This window comes from Salvelinus namaycush, chromosome 40 (assembly GCF_016432855.1).
Source record: "Salvelinus namaycush isolate Seneca chromosome 40, SaNama_1.0, whole genome shotgun sequence".
Classification (NCBI taxonomy): domain Eukaryota; kingdom Metazoa; phylum Chordata; class Actinopteri; order Salmoniformes; family Salmonidae; genus Salvelinus; species Salvelinus namaycush.
In genome coordinates this window covers 2,316,086-2,336,026 of record NC_052346.1, presented here as the reverse complement: position 1 = coordinate 2,336,026, position 19,941 = coordinate 2,316,086, and the positions used below count along the sequence as shown (strand labels likewise).

The 19,941-nt window shown below is 43.2% G+C and overlaps 1 protein-coding gene across 1 annotated transcript in view; it reads right to left on the bottom strand.

Moving 5' to 3' along the window:
• Positions 1-19,941, bottom strand: part of LOC120033168 (neural cell adhesion molecule 2-like) — a 171,590-nt gene that overhangs the window by 11,841 nt on the left and 139,808 nt on the right. The window contains exon 15 of the mRNA XM_038979452.1: positions 19,091-19,265. Within this exon, the coding sequence (XP_038835380.1) occupies positions 19,091-19,265 (175 nt within the window). The remainder of the gene's footprint in view (positions 1-19,090; positions 19,266-19,941) is intronic.

The window sequence follows — 19,941 nt, the reverse complement described above, 5'->3', positions numbered from 1 at the left end:
GACAAGATAGAACTGCCAAAGGGGGCAGAGTTGCAATCTACTGCAGAGATAGCCTGCGGAGTTCTGTCTTACTATCCAGGTCTGTACCCAAACAATTCGAGCTTCTACTTTTAAAAATCAACCTTTCCAGAAACAAGTCTCTCACCGTTGCCGCTTGCTATAGACCACCATCCGCCCCCAGCTGTGCCCTGGACACCATTTGTGAATTGATTGCCCCCATCTATCTTCAGAGCTCGTGCTGCTAGGTGACCTAAACTGGGACATGCTTAACACCCCAGCCATCCTACAATGTAAGCTTGATGCCCTTAATCTCACACAAATTATCAATGAACCTACCAGGTACAACCCCAAATCCGTAAACACAGGCACCCTCATAGATATCATCCTAACCAACTTGCAATCCAAATACACCTCTGCTGTTTTCAACCAAGATCTCAGCGATCACTGCCTCATTGCCTGCATCCGTAATGGGTCTGCGGTCAAACGACCACCCCTCATCACAGTCAAACGCTCCTTAAACACTTCAACGAGCAGGCCTTTCTAATCGACCCGGCCCGGGTATCCTGGAAGGCTATTGACCTCATCCCGTCAGTAGAGGATGCCTGGTTATTCTTTAAAAGTGCCTTCCTCACCATTTTAAATAAGCATGCCCCATTCAAAAAATGTAGAACCAGGAACAGATATAGCCCTTGGTTCACTCCAGACCTGACTGCCCTTGACCAGCAAAAAAACATCCTGTGGTGTACTGCATTAGCATCGAATAGCCCCCGCGATATGCAACTTTTCAGGAAAGTCAGGAACCAATATACACAGGCAGTTAGGAAAGCTAAGGCTAGCTTTTTCAAACAGAAATTTGCATCCTGTAGCACAAGCTCCAAAAAGTTCTGGGACACTGTAAGGTCCATGGATAATAAGAGCACCTCCTCTCAGCTGCCCACTGCACTGAGGCTAGGAAACATTGTCACCACCGATAAATCCAAAATAATTGAGAATTTCAATAAGCATTTTTCTACGGCTGGCCATGCTTTCCACCTGGCTACCCCTACCCCGGTCAACTGCCCTGCATCCTCCACAGCAACTCGAACAATCCTCCCCCATTTCTCCTTCACCCAAATCCAGATAGCTGATGTTCTGAAAGAGCTGCAAAATCTGGACCCTTACAAATCAGCTGGGCTAGACAATCTGGACCCTTTCTAAAATTATCTGCCGAAATTGTTGCAACCCCTATTACTAGCCGGTTTAACCTCTCTTTCGTATCGTCTGAGATTCCCAAAGATTGGAAAGCTGGCGCGATCATCCCCCTCTTCAAAGTGGGAGACACTCTAGACCCAAACTGCTACAGACCTATATCGATCCTACACTGCCTTTCTAAGAAAGCCAAGTTAACAAACAGATTACCGACGATTTCGAATCCCACCGCTATGCAATCTGGTTTCAGAGCTGGTCATGGGTGCACCTCAGCCACGCTCAAGGTCCTAAACGATATCATAACCGCCATTGATAAGAGACATTACTGTGCAGCCGTATTCATCGACCTGGCCAAGGCTTTCGACTCTGTCAATCACCACATTCTTATCGGAAGACTCAACAGCCTTGGTTTCTCAAATGACTGCCTCGCCTGGTTCACCAACTACTTCTCTGATAGAGTTCAGTGTCAAATCAGAGGGCCTGTTGTCCGGACCTCTGGCAGTCTCTATGGGGGTGCCACAGGGTTCAATTCTTGGGCCAACTCTCTTCTCTCTATACATCAATGTAGACGACACCATTCTGTATACTTCTGGCCTTTCTTTGGACACTGTCTTAACTAACCTCCAGATGAGCTTCAATGCCATACAACTCTCCTTCCGTGGCCTCCAACTGCTCTTAAATGCAAGTAAAACTAAATGCATGCTCTTCAACCGATCGCTGCCTGCAACTGCCCGCCCGTCCAGCATCACTACTCTGGACGGTTCTGACTTAGAATATGTGGACAACTACAAATACCTAGGTGTCTGGTTAGACTGTAAACTTTCCTTCCAGACTCACATTAAGCATCTCCAATCCAAAATTAAATCTAGAATCGGCTTCCTATTTCGCAACAAAGCATTCTTCACTCATGCTGCCAAACATACCCTCGTAAAACTGACCATCCTACCGATCCTCGACTTCAGCGATGTCATCTACAAAATAGCCTCCAACACTCTACTCAACAAATTGGATGCAGTCTATCACAGTGCCATCCGTTTTGTCACCAAAGCCCCATATACTACCCACCACTGCAACCTGTACGCTCTCGTTGGCTGGCCCTCGCTTCATACTCGTAGCCAAACCCACTGGCTCCAGGTCATCTACAAGTCTTTGCTAGGTAAATCCCGCCTTATCTCAGCTCACTGGTCACCATAGCAGCACCCACCCGTAGCACGCGCTCCAGCAGGTATATCTCACTGGTCACCCCCAAAGCCAATTTCTCCTCCACCTTTCCTTCCAGTTCTCTGAAGCCAATGACTGGAACGAACTGCAAAAAGCACTGAAGCTGGAGACTCATATCTCCCTCACTAGCTTTAAGCACCAGCTGTCAGAGCAGCTCACAGATCACTGCACCTGTACATAGCCCATCTGTAAATAGCCCATCCAACTACCTCATCCCAATACTGTATTTATTTTATTTATCTTTCTCCTTTGCACCCCATATCTCTACTTGCACATTCATCTTCTGCACATCTATCACTCCAGTGTTTAATTGGTAGATTGTAATTACTTCGCCACCATGGCCTATTTATTGCCTTACCTCCCTTATCTTACCTCATTTGCACACACTGTATATAGACTTTTTCTACTGTATTATTGTCTGTATGTTTGTTTATTCCATGTGTAACTCTGTGTTGTTGTATGTGTCGAACTGCTTTGCTTAATCTTGGCCCGGTCGCAGTTGTAAATGAGAACTTGTTCTCAACTAGCCTACCTGGTTAAATAAAGGTGAAATAAAATATAAATTGCAAACTGCAAATTGAGAAATCATGTGACTAAACTGAATAAAAAGAAGAAGACACTATACTATGAAACAAAATTACATGATATAAAGAATGATAGTAAAAAGCTTTGGAGTACCTTAAATGACATTTTGGGAAAAAATGAAAAGTCAGCTCCATCATTCATTGAATCAGATGGCTCATTCATCACAAAGCCCACTGATATTGCCAATTACTTTAATGATTTCCTCAGTGCCAATATTAGCGAACTTAGGCATGACATGCCAGCAGCAAACACTAACCAACTATCCAAGTACAACTGATCAAATTATGAAAGACAAGCATTGTAATTTTTTATTCTGTAAAGTGAGTGTGGAAGAAGTGAAAAAATGATTGTTGTCTATCAACAATGACAACTTGGATGGAAAATTACTGAGGATAATAGCGGACGATATTTCCAGCCCTATTTGCAATGTCTTCAATCTAAGCCTACTAGAAAGTGTGTGCCCTCAGGCCTGGAAGGAGAAAAAGTAATTCCGCTAACCAAGAATAGTAAAGCCCCCTTTACTGTCTCAAATAGCCGACCAATCAGCCTGTTACCAACCCTTAGTACACTTTTGGAAAAACTTGTGTTTGATCAGATACAATGCTATTTTACAGTAAACAGACTTTCAGCACGCTTATAGGTAAGGACACCGAACAAGCATGGCACTTACACAAATGACAGATGATTGGCTGAGAGAAATTGATTGTGGGGGCTGTTTTCTAAGACTTCAGTGCGGCTTTTGACATAATCGATCATAGTCTGCTGCTGGACAAAAGTATGTGCTATGGCTTTACACCCCGTGCTATTTTGTGGATAAAGAGTTACCTGTCTAAAAGAACACAGAAGACGTTAACAAAGAGCTGCAGTTAGTTTCAGAATGGGTGGAAAGGAATAAGTTAGACATTTCAAAAACTAAAAGCATTACATTTGAGACAAATCATTCACCAAACCACAACTAAATATTGTAATGAATAATGTGGAAATTGAGCTAGTTGAGGTGACTAAACTGCTTGGAGCAACAACTGTCATGGTCAAAACATGTCGACATAAAGCGCTGCTCTGCGTTCTTAACAACACTATCAACGAGGCAGGTCCTACAGGCCCTTGTTTTGTTGCACCTGGACTACAGTTCAGTTGTGTGGTCAAGGTGCCACAAAGAGGGATTAGGAAAATTACAATTGGCTCAGAACAAGGCAGCATGGCACGCCCTTAAATGTACATGGGGAGCTAACATTAATATTATGCATTTACATCTCTCATGGCTCAAAGTGGAGAAGAGATTAACTTCAGCACTACTTGTTTTTTTAAGAAGTGTTGACATGCTGAACGCACAGAGCAGTCCATTTAAACTACTAGCACAGAGCTCGGACACAAATGCACACCCCACAAGACATGCCACCATAGGTCTCTTCACCATTTTCTTTTATACATATACTGTATACAGTGGTGTAATAATGTTATGTGATGCATTGTTTTATCTTTTGATTTGTGTAATGTAAGTGCGTTAATGTGTTTGGACCCCAGGAAGAGTAGCTGCTGCCTTGGCAGCTAATGGCGATCCATAATAAATACAAAATAAACTGCCTGAGTAACCCACACAGACACCAGACAGAAAGAACACAGTCACTCACAGTAACCTGCAAACAGAGAACCAATAACGCAGGCAGACATAATACAAATAATATAGTAAAATGTCCCAGTTCCACAATAGAGACTGCTAAGGCAAGACAAGAGGGACAGGGACAACACTGTCACTCACCAAGCCAGATATGCATAGTCTGAGATACTACACACCCCAGGATCTTGTAACCAACCCAGACAGACATCATAATCATATACCCCAGGCACAGGCTGTTGGAGATAAATGCAGGCCAGGCAGGACATGAGGACATAAAGAGCACCATCACCAAGCTAGACATACAGTTGAAGTCGTAAGTTTACATAGACTTAGGTTGGAGTCATTAAAACTCATTTTTCAACCACTCAACAAATTTCTTGTTAACAAAATATTTTTGGCAAGTCGGTTTGGACATCTACTTTGTGCATGACAAAAGCAATTTTTCCAACAATTGTTTACAGACAGATTATTTCACTTATAATTCACTGTATCACAATTCCAGTGGGTCAGAAGTTATCAAACACTAAGCTGACTGTGCCTTTAAACAGCTTGGAAAATTCCAGAAAATGATGTCATGGCTAGAAGCTACTGATAGGCTAATTGACATCATTTGAGTCAATTGGAGGTGTACATTTGGATGTATTTCAAGGCCTACCTTCAAACTCAGTGCCTCTTTGCTTGACATCATGGGAAAATCAAAAGAAATCAGCCAAGACCTCAGAAAATAAATTGTAGACCTTCACAAGTCTGGTTCATCCTTGGGAGCAATTTCCAAACGCCTGAGGGTACCATGTTCATCTATACAAACAATAGTACGCAAGTATAAACACCATGGGACCATGCAGCCGCCATACCGCTCAGGAAGGAGATGCGCTCTGTCTCCTAGAGATGAACGTACTTTGGTGCAAAAAGTGCAAATCAATGCCAGAACAACAGCAAAGGACCCTGTGAAGATGCTGGAGGAAACAGGTACAAAAATATCTATATCCACAGTAAAACGAGTCCTATATCGATAAAAAACTGAAAGGCCGCTCAGCAAGGAAGAAGCCACTGCTCCAAAACCGCCATAAAAAAAAGCCAGACTACGGTTTGCAACTGACAAAGATCGTACTTTTTAGAGAAATGTCCTCTGGTCTGAATAGAACTGAATAGAACTGTTTGGCCATAATGACCATCGTTATGTTTGGAGGAAAAGGGGGAGGCTTGCAAGCCGAAGAACACTATCCCAACTGTGAAGCACGGGTGTGGCAGCATCATGTTGTGGGGGTGCTTGCTGCAGGAGTGACTGGTGCACTTCACAAAATAGATGGCATCATGAGGATGGAAAATTATGTGGATATATTGAAGCAACATCTCAAAACATCAGTCAGGAAGTTAAAGCTTGGTCGCAAATCGGTCTTCCAAATGGACAATGACTCCAAGCATACTTCCAAAGTTGTGGCAAAATGGCTTAAGGACAACAAAGTCAAGGTATTGGATTGGCCATCACAAAGCCCTGACCTCAATCCTATAGAAAATTAGTGGGCAGAACTGCAAAAGTGTTTGCGAGCAAGGAGGCCTACAAACCTGACTCAGTTACACCAGCTCTGTCAGGAGGAACGGGCCAAAATTCACCATACTTATCGTGGGAAGTTTGTGGAAAGCTACTCGAAACGTTTGACCCAAGTTCAACAATATAAAGGCAATGCTACCAAATACTAATTGAGTGTATGTAAACTTCTGACCCACTGGGAAGGTGATGAAAGAAATAAAAGCTGAAATAAATAATTCTCTCTGCTATTATTCTGGCATTTCACATTCTTAAAATAAAGTGGTGATCCTAACTGACCTAAGACAGGGAATTTTACTCGTAATAAATGTCAGGAATTGTGAAAAACGGAGTTTAAATGTATTTGGCTAAGGTGTATGTAAACTTCCGATTTCAACTGTACATACAAACAGACAGACAGACACTGTGAGCCATAACCTACGCCGGTAACCTGGACAAAGGTGGTCATAACCAAACACATACAATACCACTTATTGAAAGCTACCCCAGCAATTTCCACGTACTTTTTTTTTTACCCCAGCAAAAATATCTAATCTCATATTATGCGAATACACACTCAAGCAGTTAGCTCAGATTCCTCTCCTCATCTGGGCTGCATCCCACTACTGTAGTGCACTCCATAGGGCTAAGGGTGCCATTCGGGACACACCCCTGGTGTTTTCTGATTGTGAGCACCAGTGACCTTGGTGTTGATCAAATAGAGCATGTGGTATGGGGTCAGAGCCGAACACCTACAGACGCCCCCGAATGAGAACGAACGACGCTGGCGGCGGGAGCAATAGGTGGCAAGCACCGTCAGAGCTAACAAGCAGCTTAGTGCAAGGAAGAGAGGGAATAGAGATAGAAGGAGAGAGGAAGATTGAGTGAGAGAAAGGGAGAAAGAAAGACCCTGGTGGCTAGGAATTTTAGTGTTGCATCATGGGACGTGAGGCAGCGACAAAACTCTTTGATTGGATCAATATTTCCCCTCCGCCACAGGGCTCTCTCTGTCGGCAAATGTATCTGAATTATTTTGAAGGTAGATGAGCCAGAGCTTAGTAGATAGTAATCACTTTCCTGTCTCCCATGAAGAACGTTAGCTTGCATCCCAAATCGTGCACTACTTTTGGCCAAGTGAGCAGTATTTTAAAAAATTTACAATGACGGCCTACTGGGGAACTGCCTTGTTCAGGGGCAGAACGACAGATTTTTACCTTGTCAGCTCGGATATTCGATCCAGCAACCTTTCGGTTACTGGCCCAACGCTCTAACCACTAGGCTACCTGCCGCCCCAGTGGTAGTGCAGTACATGGAGAATAGGCTGCCATTTGAGATGCATACATAGCTTTGCAAGTACTCCTCGAGGGTAAACGGAACAATGATACACATTTGTTTACCTTATTGACCTTTTCTCATCAAAACAGCGCAATGTTGTATTGAACTATTTTGCTCTCAGAGTGCATTGAAACTCGGTTCAATTGTCTGTTTTAATGTAACACTGAAATCTTTTGTGTATAAAATCATATGTGGTCAGATTACTAATAACTACTCTGAATACACATCTGAAGGTTAGTCAGGGCAAATCTTTGTGAAAGATTCAATAGATTTAGATTTTTTCCCCCAGACAATAGTAGACAGCCTAATGTGGATCTGTTTTTCTTTGGCGGTAGAGGTGAGGCTTGAAGACCTCGTCAATCAATTCCGCATTGGTAGTAATAAAACAGTTAAACAAATATAGGATGAATTGAGCTAAATCAATTAAAATCAATTGTATAAAATAATCACACAAAAGCTGTCGTGTTATGATAATAGAAAACTACGGAATACACAAACAATAATGGATGAATGACCTTCCTTGAGCTACAAACCCCATTCTGAACCAAACATTATTATTTAAGGACATAGAAGAGACACAAATTACTTTTATTTATGCCTAGTTGCCTTCTAAATAGGACATTATGAGATTTTGGTCATAGCCATAGAAGGGTGTTACACTGTTGTGATAGTCACATTCTGCACACATCCCACATCCTGGTTCCTGTCCAATCCACTCCTCTGGTTTGGAGGCTGGTGGCTCTGGCCCTCTACAGCTTTAATCCCCTTGTAATCATAGTAATACAACTTAACTAGTCAATTATAGCCTCTTGAAGGACAGGGCAGATCCTTGTGGATCAAGACAATTACAGGAAGCAAAAGAGAGACAAAACATAGTGTTGGTGCATCACTTTATTGTCGTAGAGTTTGGGGGTTGTGGAAACTTTTACCTGGTTGTAATCGGACATCTCTATAACTATAAACCAGTTTACAAGTAGGAAGCAATGTCGTTATAACGTCCAATGTCAAAATTTGCCAACTGGGTATGACGGTTCACTGACCTCGGTTCAAATAGTGGAAAGCACATTGTCAAAGCATATATAGTAAATTAGAAATAGTTTGTGATTGAAAATGGGGCATTCCAAGGGAGAGAACCCATTAAGAGTGTCGCTTTTCCTCACAGTGGCACATACTCTCTAAACCGTATCAATCTTTCTTGAGCAGGTAGCTCAGCAGTCGTTTGCCTTGCATTCCATTGCGAGCCTGGTTTGATCTCTGTATTATTGGAGGGAATCAATGGATGTGAAGCAACACATTTCAAATGAGCGGGACCAAGGAAGGAAGCCAGGGGGAAATACATAGCGCTTTTTGAGTTTTCACACCTCCAATTTCCAATTTGCTGAGCAATAAGGTGAAATGAAAAAGAATCCTCGCCAAGTGAATGTAATTCAAATCTTGACAGAACCATGTTGTAAATGTCTATTAGGTGCCTTGCAATGTTCAAACGATGATAGCGGGGGTGTCTCAAGGTCTCGTGGTAGCTAGATCTCTCGACTGAAAAACAATGAAAAAGAAAAAAGGAGGGAAAACAGAAAAGGGGAACAAGGAGAAGTCTTGTTCTGCTGTCAAGTGCCTCTGGGGTTAGCTGCTCTAGCTGCCTACCTTGTGTGTGTTTCGAAATTCATTCCAATCTATTCCGCCAAATGTATTACCTGGGCTCGGCTTCAGAACACAACTACTACTTCCTTTCGCAGTGCCGAATTATGTCTTTGAGGCCTTTGAGAATAACAGAGAGCATATCAGTTCCAGAGCCACAGTGAGGGAATAGAACTCTCTACCTTATAGCGTTTGATCTTAGCCTCTTAAAATAATCCAAGTAGTGTCAAATCGGCTCATAGTAGTAGAAAAGACCGGAAATGACAACGCGTGTTAGCTGATTAGCTCAAAACTCGCTAATTGTGTGTATTCCTCGTCTTCTACTCTATCCTATCAAACCGATGGCGATGTGTATCAATTTCCCTGTCTGCTTATTCCATGTGATTAATCTAGAAAGCGCCTCCTTTGATTTATTAGCCCATTAGTGGCTCAATTTGATATTCTGTTAATGCTAGTCATCCTGCATCTCTCTCGGAGTGGGAGCCATCCGTATACATCTACGTCTCTGACATCAACTCATTAGGCCTGAGCACTCATTGAGTTGCACTTGATTAGATCTGAGAGGTAGTCAGTCGATTAACGATGACTAAACGGGAGCCATTGATTCGGTGAAAACTTGCGGGTGCTAATGGATTTTAGGGATAAACATTACTGTGAGTGGGTGTGTGAGTGTGACGCCGTCATAGCTAGACTTGAGGGGACACTTTGTGCTCTATGCCATGGGGAAGAATTGCTACTCCATTAGAGAAAGCCTTAGAAGAGAATCAGCACACCCATACCAGATCCTCTCATTCAAGAGATAAGAGGAATGATGAGTATCCACCATTACTAAGGCTGAATTAAAGAGCCTTAACATAGCTGAAGTACACTTCAATAATCAGGAAATGGAAGAACCAACAAAGACTATTATAATGTTGTGTTGTCTGCAAATCATTATTATCATGCTGTTTCAAGCAAACTAACAAGTGTATAACTTTGCACTTTAATGCTTAAATTGCATGTATTATAATATCTACTCTATAATGTCATTTTAAACATTCTCCTTGCAGTTACGAGACAAAATTGCCACGTCCAAGGTTTAGCCCTCCTTTCACACTTTATCCCAGTGCTTTTACACTGTTACGTTTATATGATATACTACATCTCTTCCATATCCAAGACCAAAGGTCACAGAGACATTAGACACAGACATCCAGGCACTTTCTCTCCTTAACCACTCTCCAACAATTCGTCAAGAACGATGACTCACGAAAAGGCCCCGAGAACTGGCCTGCACGCAACTCCAAAATGGCGAACCCAAACGGAGCGTTACCACCGAACGCGCTTTTAAAGAGCAAAGTACCCTCGTTGCCGCTAGGGTTGTGGAACGAAATGGGGCTGGCCATTTGGGCTCGACGGTGTGGTGATTGCTGTAAAGCACAGTTAAAAGTGTTCCTGGGAAGGGAGAGTGATAGAGCCTAGAATCAGCCACTTGTTAAATCACACGGCTCAAACGAGTCAAAATGGTCGCCCTAAATGGGATACCTGACAGCTGAACGACTGTAATCATAGTGACTTGACAAGGTCTGTCCTTTCGGAGAGTTTCTGTCATATTCAGAGGCTCCACCAAGGATTATTGCCTAGAAATGTTTGAGAAAGTACAGAGCCCCTTAAGGGTCATGGCAGAGATAAAAAAAAAACAGCCAGGCTAATCCGTTCCCTCTTTCTTTTTATCTGTTCCCTCCGATGTTGTAGTCGTTCCCTCTTCTCTTTATGTAGGCTTCCATGATGGTCCCACTTGGCCAATAACATAATGCAGCCTAAAGGCTTCAAATGGTGGTGATCAATGACCATTCAATAGCTTATTTTCATATGCCTCCGAATCATAAGGGCATATTAGTAACGGGCGTTTAAAACCACTCAAGGTGCAAATATGGTGCAAAGATCCCTAAGCAGGAATTCCTGTTTCATGACCTTAGCTGTTTTATATCTATATTCCGAAGGAGTTCTTCAGCGACCTACTCTGGCCTGGCAATTAGCTCATTTCCAGGTGAATGTATTGTCATCGCAACAAAGCAAATAGCTATCAGTCTTAGTTGTGAACATAGAGCCATCTGTGCCTGGTACGCCACACAAGATGTTCACCTGCCTAGCGCAGGGATAAGAGCGCATCATTTCACCTTTTAACACCGAAGCCTCTTGGAAATGATGCACAATACACTTGCATGCCTTTTCCTTTCTGCCTCAGATAAGTCACATGCACAATTGTAAACGACAAAAACACATCAGGTGCTTGGATGCAGCATGTTTTCTTGGACTTATATGGCCCTAACTTTATGCAACTGTTCGTAGGTGTCCAAGTTGCATAAATATGAGTTTGCACAGAGTGTAGCCTATTTGGTTTGCATTGTAAACATAGAGTACCCGTCAAAAGTTTGGACACAATTACTCATTCAGGTGGTTTTTCTTTCTTTTTCTATTTTCTACATTGTAGAATAATAGTGAAGGCATCAAAACAATGAAGTAACACATACATGATTGGCTAAGTCACACAAGATGTTAACCTGCCTAGCCAACGCGAAGAGGGCACGACAAAAACTATTCCCCCTCAGGAGACTGAAAAGATTTGGCATGGGTCCTCAGATCATCAAAGGTTCTACAGCTGCACCATCAAGAGCATCCTGACTGGTTGCATCGCTGCCAGGTATGGCAACTGCTCGGCTTCCGACCGCAAGGCACTAGAGAGGGTAGTGCGTACGGCCCAGTACATCATTGGGGCTAAGCTTCCTGCCATTCAGGACCTCTATACCAGGCGGTTTCAGAGGAAGGCCCCCAAAAATTGTCAAAGACTCCAGCCACCCTAGTCATAGACTGTTCTCTCTGCTACCAAACGGCAAGCGGTACCGGAGTGCCAAGTCTAGGTCCAAGAGGCTTCTAAACAGCTTCTACCCCCAAGCCTTAAGACTACTGAACATTTAAATGGCCACCTAGACTACTTGCATTGCCCCTCCCCACCTCTTATACGCTACTGCTACTCTCTGTTATTATCTATGCATAAGTCACTTTAATAACTCTACCCACATGTATATAAACTCAGCAAAAAAAGAAACGTCGCTTTTTCAGGACCCTGTCATTCAAAGATAATTCATAAAATCCAAAATAACTTCACATATCTTCATTGTAAAGGGTTTAAACACTGTATCCCACGCTTGTTCAATGAACAACAAACAATTAATGAACATGCACCGGTGAAACGGTCGTGAAGACACTAACAGCTTACAGACAGTAGGCAATTAAGGGCACAGGTATGAAAACTTAAGACACTAAAGAGGCCTTTCTTCTGACTCTGAAAAACACCAAAAGAAAGATGCCCAGGGTCCCTGCTCATCTCCGTGGACGTGCCTTACGCATGCTGCAAGGAGGCATGAGGACTACAGATGTGGCCATACTGCTGTGAGACGCCTAAGACAGCGCTACAGGGAGACAGGACGGACAGCTGATCGTCTTTGCAGTGGCAGACCACGTGTAACAACACCTGCACAGGATCGGTACATCCGAACATAACACCTGCAGGACAGGTACAGGATGGCAAGAACAACTGCCCGAGTTACACCAGGAACGCACAATCCCTCCATCAGTGCTCAGACTGTCCACAATAGGCTGAGAGAGGCTGGACTGAGGGCTTGTAGGCCTGTTGTAAGGCAGGTCCTCACCAGACATCTCCGGCAACAACCGCCTATGGACACAAACCCACCGTCGCTGGACCAGACAGGACTGGCAAAAACTGCTCTTTACTGACGAGTCGCGTTTTTTTTCTCACCAGGGATGATGGTCGGATTTGCGTTTATCGTCGAAGGAATGAGCGTTACACAGAGGCCTGTACTCTGGAGCGTGATAGATTTGGAGGTGGAGGGTCCGTCATGGTCTGGGGCGGTGTGTCACAGCATCATCGGACTGAGCTTGTTGTCATTGCAGGCAATCTCAACGCTGTGCGTTACAGGGAAGACATCCTCCTCCCTCATGTGGTACCCTTCCTGTCGGCTCATCCTGACATGACCCTCCAGTCATACTGCTCGTTCTGAGAGTGATTTCCTGCAAGACAGGACTGTCAGTGTTCTGCCATGGCCAGCGAAGAGCCCGGATCTCAATCCCATTGAGCACATCTGGGACCTGCAGGTGCAAGCTGCATTGTTGGTTAAGAGCTTGTAACTGTAAGGTCTACACCTGTTGTATTCGGAGCATGTGACAAATAACATTTGATTTTGATTTGATTTAATCATGTAGTAACCAAAAAAGTGGTAAAACAAATCAAACATGTTTTATATTTCAGATTCATCAAGGTAGCCATCCCTTGCCTTGATGACAGCTTTGCACACTCTTGGCATTCTCTCAACCAGTTTCAACTGGAATGCTTTCCCAACAGTCTTGAAAGAGTTCTCACATATGCTGAGCACGTTAGCTGCTTTTCCTTCACTCTGTGGTCCAACTCATCCCAAACCATCTCAATTGGTTTGAGGTCAGGTGATTGTGGAGGCCAGGTCATCTGATGCAGCACTCCATCACCCTACTTCTTGGTCAAATAGCCCTTCCACTGCCTGGAGGTGTGTTGGGTCATTGTCCTGTTGAAAAACAAATGATAGTCCCACTGAGCACAAACCAGATGGGATGGCGTATCTGTGCAGAATGCTGTGGTAGCCATGCTGGTTAAGTGTGCCTTGAATTCAAAATAAATCACAGATAGCGTCACCACCAAAGCACCCCCACATCATCACATCTCCTCTTCCATGCTTCACAGTGGGAACCACACATGCAGAGATGATCCGTTCACCGACTCTGTGTCTCACTAAAACACAACGGTTGGAATCAAAAATCTAACATTTGGACTCATCAGACCAAAGGATACATTTCCATGGGTCTAATGTTCATTGCTTGTCTTTCTTGGCCCAAGCTAGTCTCTTCTTCTTATTGGTTTCCTTAGGTAGTGGTTTCTTTGCAGAAATTCAACAATAAAGGCCTGAGTCACGCAGTCTCCTGAACACCTGATATTGAAATGTCTGTTATTTGAATACTGGGAAGTATTTATTTGGGCTGCAATTTCTGAGGCTGGTAAGTCTAATGAACCTATCCTATGCAGCAGAGGTAACTCTTGGTCTTCCTTTCCTGTGACGGTCCTCATGAGAACCAGTTTCATCATAGCGCTTGATGGTTTTTGCGACTGCACTTGATGAAACGTTCAAAGTTCTTGAAATTTTCCGAATTGACTGACCTTCATGTCTTATTTAAAGTAATGATGGACTGTCTTTTTTTCTTTGCTTATTTGAGCTGTTCTTGTCATAATATGGACTTGGTCTTTTACCAAATAGGGCTATCTTCTGTATACCACCCCATACCTAGTCACAACACAACTGATTGGCTCAAATGCATTAAGGAAATATATTCCACTAATTAACTTTTAACAAGGCACACCTGTTAATTGAAATGCATTCCAGGTGACTACCTCATGAACCTTGTTGAGAGAATGCCAAGAGTGTGCAGAGCTGTCATCAAGGCAAAGGGTTGCTACTTTTAAGAATCTCAAATATATTGTGATTTGTTTAACACTTTTTTGGATACTACAAGATTCCATATGTGTTATTTCATAGTTTTGATGTCTTCACTATTATTCAACAATGTAGAAAATAGTACAATTAAAGAAAAACCCTTGAAAAGTAGATTTTGACTGGTACTGTACATTATTCAGTTATGACTGCCAGTGAGGCTCCTGGCTTTTCAGGCTATAGAAATGATTTAGGCTAATTGAGGGGTTTTTCACACCCGTTAGCTATTATTTGCCCTTATGATTTGGAGGCATATGAAAAGACAAACTGGAAATAAGCTATTAAATGTTAAGTAACCATCACCGTTTGAAGCATGTAATGTACTAAATATAATTATATTTAGGCTGCAATATGTTATCGGCAAGTGGGAACAACATGGTAGCCTACATAAGGAAAACAGGGACCAAATAAAACATCTGAGGGAATGGATAAAAAAAACTAGGGAACGGATTAGCCTGCAAGTCTTTTTGTCTCCACCATGATCCCTAACTGGCTCGGTAAGAAAGTAAACAGCATTTCTAGGCTGCTTCCCCAACATAGTTTATCTCCAAACTGAACTTACTCTTGATGAAAAAATGTATTGCAACAGTGTTTCGTATGTACATGCTTTTGAGTTTTTTGGGAAGTAGGGCGTGTTCAAGATAATTGGCTGTACATAACCATCTTTTTTTCCTCTGGAAAAGAAAAATGAATTCATGAGAGCTGCTGTTACATTAATGGGCATCATTATTATTATTTTGATAGCAACAGCAGCATTGTACTAAAATAGTTGAAGCATGCATATGTTGTATTCTTCAAAAATCAATGGGAATATTTTTGAAGTTTACAATACCAGTGAAGAGTGGTACAACTTACAACCTTAATGATCCTTTAAAGATGTTATAACGAGCGCATAGTTTGCGGGGCTTTCTGTTCTGTTCTTTTCAATTGATTTAAACCAGCACCACTGGTGTGTATTGGAAGTGTGTAGTTTATGATATTGTACAGGAGAATGATTACCTCGATGGTAGCTTTAAACAAAGACAAAAACTCGCCGTATCATTCAACATACAAAACGTTCCGTTTCATTGACATCCATCAGGCCATATCGTAAACACACAGGGGACATAAAACCAAGATGGATGACAAAAATCCCACAGAAAGGAGATCATTCAAAAAGAAACAGCCCGGACGAGAGAGGATTTAGGAGGGAAAGAGGCAAGACCTCTATAGTGATTCAGCAGGTCTAAAGTGAGTGGAGGAGTGCCATGATTTAAGACGGATAGAGGGAAGGAGAGCAAATTGAAAAGGAACCAAGGGCATAGTGGCAATCAATGACATATTTCAAAGAGGAGTTTGTGGACGGGGAAAAAAGTAAGGAGGCAGAGAGAGGGGAGGTGTAGTGGCAGTTCCTTGCAAGACAAACTAGGAGAAAGAAAGAAATGGAGGAGAGGCGAAAAAGAAAAGTGACAATTTCAGACCCAGGGAATGCATAATGCATAAAGAGGGGGAATTAAATAGAGAGATTGTTTAGAAAAGAAACACAGAGAGAGGCATATAGTAGACCCTTGGAGGTTATACAGCATATCAGATACACTGCAGGAAGGCATTTAATGGTGTCCCTACAATATCAAAAGTCAAACAATTTGGGTGTGTTCAGTGAGGGGAACTATCCAGAAGGTTGCAATAATAAATATAATGAATAGAGCTGTTCACGAATCCCTACTCGACAGACAATAATATCTATTCTAGAAAATACATTTATCTTATTTTCTTTAACATTTCGCCCTTCTGAATAGACCGCACGGGTGGCGATTAATGACGAATACTGACAGGTGACAGGACTCCATTGTCATTGGTCCATTTTGGCCACTCCTTTCTCTCTCTTCAACAGGAAATAATCTGGGATTTTTTTTGCCCCCGGTCTCCCTAACCCTCTGTTCACTAACCAATCGAAATGACTCGGCTTAAGCACTGTGTTCTCAGCCTTGTTTTCCATTTAAGGAGCAGCGCACACACACACACACACACACACCAACATGCACACGTGAACACACACAAACTCAAAGGCAGTTTAGCCACTCCAGTAATGAGAGAGGCAAACAGTCGCTCCTTCATGAGCAGCAGGAGAAACAACCTAAGCAACAGAAAGAGTAAACACCAAAAAAAACATGCTCTCCGTTTTTTTAACCAGACTCTGCAGGGGGGCCTACATATGGAAGTGGTGACTCACTGTAAACTGTTCCCTTTGTGATGGTTTGTGTATGGTCTTATATAAAACTCTGGGGGCTGTTTGAAAATGATAAGCATCCTGCAGTGGGCCTCAGAAGTCTTCTCTCCCAGGAACATTAAGAGTTGGACTTTTCAAAGGCTCAGACAGATACGCTCTACAAACAGCATGGCCAAATCAAACCAACGCTCTCTGCATTTGATCCTGCTCCCTTTGCCCACACATAACTCCAATACAAGGTGATTGGAGTGTGTGCTCATAACTCTACACTGGGTTTACCTGGGTGAGTAGGTACAGTACAGTGTGCACAGTGCCTTCAGAAAGTATTCAGACCCCTTGACTTTATCCACATTTTGTTACGTTACAGCCTTATTTTAAAATGTATTGAATAGTTTCCCCCCCCCCCTCAATCTACACACAATACCCATAATGACAAAGCAAAAACAGGTTTAGAATTTTTTGCAAATTTATATATATTTTTTTGTAATCACATTTAGATAAGTATTCAGACCCTTTACTCAGTACTTTGTTGAAGCACCTTTGGCAGCGATTACAGCATTGAGTCTTCTTGGGTATGACGCGACAAGCTTGGCACACCTTTCTTCTCAGTCTGGTTGGATGTGGAGTGTCGCTGCACAGCTATTTTCAGGTCTCTCCAGAGATGTTCGATCGGGTTCAAGTATGGGCTCTGGAAAATTCAGAGACTTGTCCCGAAGTCACTCCTGCGTTGTCTTGGCTGTGTGCTTAGGGTCGTTGTGCTGTTGGAAGGTTTGATGGGGAGAGTTGCTGCACAGCTATTTTCAGGTCTCTCCAGATATGTTCGATCGGGTTCAAGTACGGGTTCTGGCAGGGCCACTCAAGGACATTTAGAGACTTGTCCCGAAGCCACTCCTGCGTTGCATTGGCTTTGTCCTTAGGGTCGTTGTCCTGTTGGAAGGTGAACCGTCGCCACAGTCTGAGATCCTAAGCTCTCTAGAGCAGGTTTCCATCAAGGATCTCTCTGTAATTTGCTCTGTTAATCTTTGCCTCAATCGTAACTAGTCTCAGAGTCCCTGTGGCTGAAAAACATCCCCACAGCATGATGCTGCCACCACCATGCTTCACCATAGGGATGGTGCCAGGTTTCCTCCAGACGTGATGCATTCTCACGGTCTGAGAGTCTTTAGGTGCCTTTTGGCAAACACCAAGCAGGCTGTCATATGCCTTTTACTGAGGAGTGGCTTCCGTCTGGCCACTCCTACCATAAAGGCATGATTGTCCTTCTGGAAGGTTCTCCCATCTCCACAGAGGAACTCTAGAGCTCTGACAGAGTGACCATCAGGTTCTTGGTCACCTCCATGACCAAGGCCCTTCTTCCCAGATGTCTAAGTTTTGGTGGTCCCAAACATCTTCCATTTAAGAATGGAGGCCACTGTGTTCTTGCGGACCTTCAATGCTGCAGAATTTTTGCCCTGTGCCTCGACACAGTCCTCTCTCGGAGCTCTACGGACAATTCCTTCGACCTCATAGCTTGGTTTTTGCTCTGACATGCACTGTCAACTGCGGGACCTTAGATAGACAGGTCTGTGCCTTTCCAAATCATCTCCAATCAATTGAATTTACCACAGGTGGACTCCAATCAAGTTGTTGAAACATCTCAAGGATGATCAGTGGAAACAGGAGGGACCTGAGCTCAATATCGAGTCTCATAGCAAAGGAGCGGAATACTTATGTAAATAAGGTATTTCTGTTTTTTTATTTTTATTAAATTTGCAAACATTTCTAAAAACCTGTTTTCGCTTTCTCATTATGAGGTATTGTGTGTAGTTTGCTGAGGAAAAACAAGGGTCTGAATACATTCTGAAGGCACTGTATATGTTTGCTTCCAGCAGTGTGTGTCACAGGAGGCTGGTAGGGGGAGGACAGCTCATAATAATGAATGGAATGATATCAAACACATGGAAACCAGCTGTGTGGTGTGTTTGAGAGCATTCCATTAATTCCATTCCAGACATTACTATGAGCCCGTCCTCCCCAATTCAAGTGTCACCAGCCACCACTAGTGTGTGTGTGTGTGTGTGTGCAGTGTCAGTGGATATAAACATAACTGTGTGTCTGTCTGTGTACAGAACTGTCTTAGGATTTTTGTCAGTGTGTGTGCACACAAATGTCTAGGTGTGCATGCTTGAACATGCAGGTCCTACAACTGTCTGTACCTATGATGTCTGGTTTCTGGGGCATGAAGAACTGGTAAAAGGTGGGCTCCGAGAGGCCCTTGACGTTGCGAGCCGTGATCTCCACCTCGTAGCGCGTGTTCCACTGCAGCGGCTGCAGCAGGGCAAAGTCTTGCTGCCCCGACACCAGCTTCGTCATCCACTGCTCCTCCTTGTCCTATGGAGAGCGGGAGGAGGGTAGAGAGAGCAGAGGGAGAGAAGCAATGAGAGAGAAAGGGGAGGGGAAGAGAGGGAGAGAGACAGAGGGTTAGATGGGCAACAGGGTATTTAGGGAGGCAGGGGGAAAGAAGAAAGGATAAAAGAGAGGGGTAGAGAGAGAGAGGGAGAGCGAGAGAGAGTGTTAATGACAGTACGAGAACAAATACGCTCAGTATGTTACAGCCTTTGTATACACTTCATCTTTATATGATCAAATTCAAATCAAATATAGATCAAAGTACACTACATGGCCAACAGTAGGTGGACACCCCTTAAAAATTGTGGATTCGGCTATTTTAGCTACAACCGTTGCTGACAGATGTATACCATCGAGCACACAGACATGCAATCTCCATAGACAAACACTTGCAGTAGAATGGCCTTACTGAAGAGCTCAGTGACTTTCAACGTGGCACTGTCATAGGATGCCACCTTTCAAATAAGTCAGTTTGTCAAATTTCTGCCCTGCTAGAGCTGCCCCAGTCAACTGGAAGTGTTGTTATTGTGAAGTGGAAACATCTAGGAGCAACAACAAACAGTTTGAAATTAGGTGCGTACTGCCTCCTCATTAATTCACATAGAAGTAGCCCATTTCACTGTGACGGACAATTTACGTTTGCGGCATGCTATGCTAA